This window comes from Suncus etruscus, chromosome 9 (genome assembly GCF_024139225.1).
Source record: "Suncus etruscus isolate mSunEtr1 chromosome 9, mSunEtr1.pri.cur, whole genome shotgun sequence".
NCBI lineage: Eukaryota > Metazoa > Chordata > Mammalia > Eulipotyphla > Soricidae > Suncus > Suncus etruscus.
The window spans coordinates 14,956,314-14,962,313 of NC_064856.1; the positions used below are offsets into that span (position 1 = coordinate 14,956,314).

The following is a 6,000-nucleotide window of genomic DNA, read 5'->3' on the forward strand; positions in this document are numbered from 1 at the left end:
CCTTTCTCGTTTGGATAAATCACCCCATTCTCTATCCTTTGTGCAAACCTGCCCCTAGCCCTGGCACATGGTATGCATGGGCTGCTGGTGCCCATCAGATCAGAGGGGGTCCCTTTAGGGAAGGTGGCTGAGGAAGGGGTTCCTTCTCACCTGTGCCCTGGTCCTTGGGGTTCTGCCTGGCTCACAGGGGTCTGAGGCAGACCCCCACAGCCGCCAGCCTCACACGACCTGACTCTGAGGCCAACTTGGACTCCTGGTGCTGGAAGGAGCTTCTGACATACATGCCACAACCAGGAGCCCCGCATGCCACGCCGGCAGCTACCCAGCTCCCACGCGGCTGAGTTGAGATTTCCCACATTTTAGTCCTGGGGGAGGGGGCGGCGAGCAAAAAAGGCACAGGGACGGCATCTTGTGCACCTCCAGAAGTGGACAAAAGTGGCTGAATCCCTGTCGCCTTCATACCTGCCGCTGGAGCTGAAATTCCAACTAGTCCAGCTTCTTCCACGGCCCTCCAGAGCCTCGGTCCTACCCAGCTGCAGCTTCAGGCTACCTGTTCTGGGGGTGGAGGACTGCCCGGCCCCCCAGGACCTCTGCCAGGGCTGGAAGGGGTGCAAATGAGATGGAGAGGGCAGGCAGTGGTGGGGTTGCACATACCCAGGCGGTGAGGGACAAGGGGGGAAGGCAGATAGGTAAAGAGGGTGGGCACTCGAGAGTGTGTTCGTGTGTGTGTGTGTGTGTGTGTGTGTGTGTGTGTGTGTGTGTATCAGCGTGTCTGCAACGGGGTGGGCAAGAGTTGTGCAGAGTCTGTGCGCCTGGGTGCCAGCTGTCAGGATGCAAACCCACCGGCTGTTGCGTGTGTGGCGGGCACAAGTCTGAGTGTTGACACGGGTGTGTGTGTGTGTGTGTGTGTGTGTGTGTGTGTGTGTGTGTGTGTGTAGGTATCTGGGGACGTGTGGCTCAGGGACTGAGAGTAGCGCTGAGGGTGCCAGAAGCTGCAAATCTAGGAGGTCTCCGGGGTGTGCATGGGTGTGTGTGTGTGTGTGTGTGTGTGTGTGTGTGTGTGTGTGCGTGTGCAAGCAGGGTGGGGGGATTCGGGGCAGCGAGGGACCCCGAAACGCCCCGACTGCCCCTTCCTCCGCAGCGGTGGCCCGGAGTGCAGGGTGCAGCCCGGGGAGCCGGCAGGGGGCACCCGGAGACTCCCCGCCACGTCCAGGGCGGGTTTGCATCCCCGGGACCCGCCAAGTTGGAGCGAATGCAAGCCCCCACCCCACCCCGGGTGAAGGGGGCTGGGGGCTGAGGACGGGGAGCCCCGAACTCACCGTGACCGGAGACGTGGTTGTCCCAGGGCGCATGGCCGGCGGGCCGCGTGGCACCGCCGAGTTGCAGGAAAAGTGCCAGGTAGTGGAGGGCGCCCAGCGCCACGGCGAGCGGGGCCCCCATCGTGCGCGCTCGCTCGGGCCAGGGGGGCGCTGCCGCCGCCGCCGCCTCACATTGGGGCCGCGTCCACCGCAGGGTCCGAGCCCGCCGCGCCCTACCTGGGGCGGCCTTGGCTGCGCCGCTGCCCCTCGCCCAGCCCGCCCGCCGCGCGCTGCAGCCGGCCTAGCCGCCGCCCAGCCCGGTTGCGGGGAGCGAGCGCACGCCCCGCCGGCCGCCTCCGACTGCGGGGACTCTTCCCCCGCGCGGAAGGCCACGCCGAGCCGCTGCACGCACCCGCCCGCCCGGAGGAGGATCGGCGGAGGGATCTGCCGCTTGATTTATCATCAAAGTTTTGCCCAGGCTGGGCTTTTTTAAAGCGGTACCCGCGCCCCAGCACCCCGCCACTGCCTCCAGAAGAAAAATTATTCATCAATCAATCAATTAATGAAAAGCTCTGCAGCGGGATCAAGGACACCCTTCTTCCCCCACCCCAGACACACATGCAAACATACCCCTTGCACCTGCAGCTGGAGAGCATTTGGGGGACCTTGGGGGGCGGGTGGAGGAAAGGGGGGCCCTGGGCACTGGGTAGGACCCTGCAGCAGTTTCTTCTGGCTGTCAACCTGGGGGTCAGGCCCAGCCTCAGGGTGCACCTCCAGGTTGATGCAGCCCAGCTGAGCCAGGGGAGGTGATAGGTGGCCCTTCCCACCCCCAACCTCGTTGGAGTCCCGGGTGGGCGAATTTTGGAAACTGTGCACGGGAAACTCTTGTGTGCACAGGTTCGGGGCTCGGCGGGTGGAACTCGGGTTTTGTGCCTGTAGAACGCGTTGCAGGCGTTGGCAGGAGCGTCGAGAAGCGGGTGTGCGTCGCCCCCCTTTTGGACGGGCCTGGCTGGAATGATGGGGGATGAGGGGAAGGTCCCGAAGCCAACTCCCGTCCCTGGAGCTTGCAAGGGTCCACCGGGATCCCTCCCTGAGCTCAGCCCGCAAGGCTGTTGGTGGCTGGACCTCGGTTAGCACGAGCCGCGGGGCCGTTTGCAAGATTTATCACCCACCCCTCCAAAAAATCAGACCCTCGGCTTCTCCTGGTCCCCAGCGCGAATGCTCGGTGCAGCCCGTGTCGCCTGGGCAGGTCCGTCCCTGCCGTCCCTCTCCCTGGTCCCTTCGCACGCGGCCCCGCCGTTTCAGCACCGCCGAGCTGGACAGCGCCAGCCGCGGCCCCTGGCTTCCCAGCCCCAGCGCGCTTCCCAGGCGGGCTGACAGATAAGACGGTCCTGCACTAGGGACAGACAGACCCTTCGGGTCCCCCTCCCGGGGCCCGTTGCTCTCTCGCACCCCATCGAGCAAAAAGATTCCCAAGTTTGAGAATCGGCTTAGGGTGCACCGACAGTCGCCTGCCTCCCCACCACGCATCTGGACCGTGTCCTCTCGCCTCCGACCTGCCCAAGGATGGTCCCTGCTGTCTGGGTCACCCTCCAATAAATTTGAAACTAAGAACAGCCCCTTCCGAAGTGTGGATACTGTTATTTTAGCAACACCTGCCTGGTCCCAGACGCCAGCTACACCCAGGGCAGATCCTCTGCACCCCTTGCAACTCCTCATTTACTGGGGGGAAGAGGCAGGTTCTTGTTGGTTGATTTTCCCCTTTCCACATAAAGGTGCCATTTAGGCTTTTTCCGCCCCACCCTGCCGGTGCTCAGCGTTTACTCCTAGCTCTGCACTCAGGGTCACTCCTGGTGGTTCATATGCAATGCAGAGGATAGAATCCCAGACTCTGTTGCAAGGCAAACTCCCTACCCGCTGTGCTATCACTCTGGTCCCAAAGGCCAGGAAACTTAAACTCTACAAAAGCATGTTCGTATTCATCAAGTCACTTGAGCCTTGCCAGGCTTTCCCCACCCCCACATCACAAACAAGAGAAAATTAGAGAAGCTTCGAGATCCAGCAGCAGCACTAAGACTGAAATAAGACTGAAGCCCATTAGTCTTTTTTAGTCCCAGCCTGATTCCTCTCCAAGAGAACTGGGCGCAGACCCAAGCTGCTTCCTCTTAGTCCCTGTCTAGAGGGAAGGGTTCTAGCAAGGCAGCACTTCTGAACTTTACTGTCCAGGACTGACTGCCTCCCGTGACAGCTTTGTCATTAAGCCATCTCTGTTCTTCAGTAGTCCTTTCCCCTCAGAGTATGGAACAGCTCGAAGTCCAGTGACTTCCAAATTTTTTTTAATTTATTTATTGATTGATTTTTGGGCCACACCCAGCGATGCTCAGGGGTTACTCCTGGCTCTGTACTCAGAAATTGCCCCATGGCAGGCTTAAGAAGACCATATAGGATGACAGGAATCAAGCCTGATCCCTCCTGGTTGCCCTACTGCTGTGCTATCTCTCCCACTCCCAAGGTGTTTTTTTTTTTTTTTTTTTTTTTAAGGACAGATTTCAAGGACTTCATGACTGACCAAATAAATACACACCGGATCATTTCATTGTAGGGGCTGCAGTGATAGGACAGTGGGTAGGAAGCTAGCTAGTTTTGCACATGGATTCCATCTCTGGCTACCCCAAGCACTGCCAAGAATGACCCCTGAATGTAGAGCCAGGAGAAAGTCCTGAGCACAACTAAATGTGTGCCCCAAACTAGCAAATAAATAAACAAATAAAATATATACCCTGGCCTTGTTCGTTAGAGAATTTTCAACTTCTCAAGTTACTAGTGCAGGTCCTTGCCTCACCTCCTGCACAGATCTGCTTTGTAGGTAGGGTCGTCTCTGAAGGTACCTCCACCTTAGCTTACAGGCCTTTCTTTCTGCTTACTGTGCCCCCCCCAAAACCCAATGGTAAAGCCCAGTCTGAGTTCCCCACAGGAAGAAATTCTGCTGTCTTCTCTCTGGTCCACTGGCTCTGTGAGCTCTTCACTGTGCCAGCAGCTTTACTGATCCCATTTCATACTTAGACCACGCATGGGTAGAAGACAGTGGTTATAGGGTGGAGTCTACTACTTCCTAGCTGTGTGACTTTAGAAAGTTACTTAGCCTTTCTGAATGTCTGAACAAACTTTCAAATGAAGATAATACCTCCACAACAAGATTGTGAGAATGAAATGGCACATGGAAAGTAAATACTTTATTACAGTGTTTGGCAAAGGTGTCAGAAAGATAATACAGCAGGTAGGATGCTTGCCTTGCATGCAGGCAGCCCAGGTTTAATCCCAGGTATCCCCTATGGTTCCCTGAGCCAGAAATAATTCCTAAATGTAGAGCCAGGGGTAACCCTTGAGCACCACCAGGTGTGACCCTAGAACACACACACACACACACACACACACACACACACACACACACACACGAGAAAGAAAAACCAAAAAGAAACCCAAAAAGAACAGTGTTTGGCAGAGAACATCCATAATGCATGTTGGCAATGATTATCATCACTTTTTTTGTGTGTTCGTTTTTGGGCCACACGGGCGGTACTCAGGGCTTACTCTTGACTCTTCATTCAGGAATCACTTCTGGTGAGCTCTCGGGACCTTATGGGATGCCGAGAATTGAACCCTACTTGGCTGTGTGCAAGGCAGCACCTTATCTGCTGTAATATCTCTCCAACCCCAACAATGCTCTTTTGAAAGCTCTTCCAGGAGCATCTCTGCTCCCTCCTCTGACTCGTGGAGACCACCTCCCTCTCCTTGAGAAGTGTCACTTGAGCACCGGGACTGTCAGTGGTAACAGCCGTAAGATTTGTCCTTTTAATCCGGAATCAATAACAAATTTCATTTAAAAATAAATTAAACCAGGCATTGGAAATCATTCACCATGTGGACTCGGGCCTCTACAGTGCTGTCTAAATGGCTTCCTTTCGCCCATCTATCAATGCCACGAGGGGGGGAAATACCTCAGCTGCCTGATTCACAGAGAAACGACTTAAATGTATCAGCCCTAACAATGAGCAATGCGAGCCCAGAGTCGCACTTTTTAACACCCCAATAACATGCAGAGCGAGGCTTCCTGAGAGCTTATCAGAGACCCCACGGTCACTGGCTTTGAGGGAGCCCATTTATAAGGGGGAACAATGGCTTCCATGTGGGAAGCCATCTAATTTCCAGAATGCACAGCCTAGCTCAGAGGAGCAGGGGGATTGTTTCCAGACCCTCTCTGCTGAGGGAGGGAAATCCTGCCTACACCTGAACATGCCTAGAAAGCACCAGGACTGATCTCAGAGGCAGGCAAAGCAGCCCAAGGGGAAGAGAGGGGCAGGCAGGGCCTGGATGTGTGAAAATATGTGCGTTAATAGGGCTCCGGTTTCCAGCGATTATGTTCACGTCAGAGAATAAAACTCGGCAATAAAATATCAGAGCTGCGTCTTAGACAACATTTCCTTTTACAGCCCGATGTATTTTACTCCTTAGAACAGGAGGAAAAGAGTTCAAGGCATCCCCGTTTCTCCCCTTTAATTAAATTTCCTAAATTATTGCCTAAGATTTGGATAAAGCCAAAGACTTATAGCTTTGCTAATGGCCAGTGCCGCTCCCTCCCCATCGCCATGGTAGCCACAATGATATCAAGTTCCAATATTATTAAAGCGAAATGTGGTGGGCA

The 6,000-nt window shown here is 55.5% G+C and overlaps 1 protein-coding gene across 1 annotated transcript in view; it reads right to left on the minus strand.

Annotated features, from left to right (window-relative positions):
- Window positions 1-1,518, minus strand: part of VSTM2L (V-set and transmembrane domain containing 2 like) — a 34,365-nt gene extending 32,847 nt beyond the window's left edge. Inside the window, exon 1 of the mRNA XM_049779386.1 lies at window positions 1,320-1,518. Within this exon, the coding sequence (XP_049635343.1) occupies window positions 1,320-1,440 (121 nt within the window). The 5' untranslated portion in view covers window positions 1,441-1,518. The remainder of the gene's footprint in view (window positions 1-1,319) is intronic.
- Window positions 1,519-6,000: the final 4,482 nt, after the last annotated feature.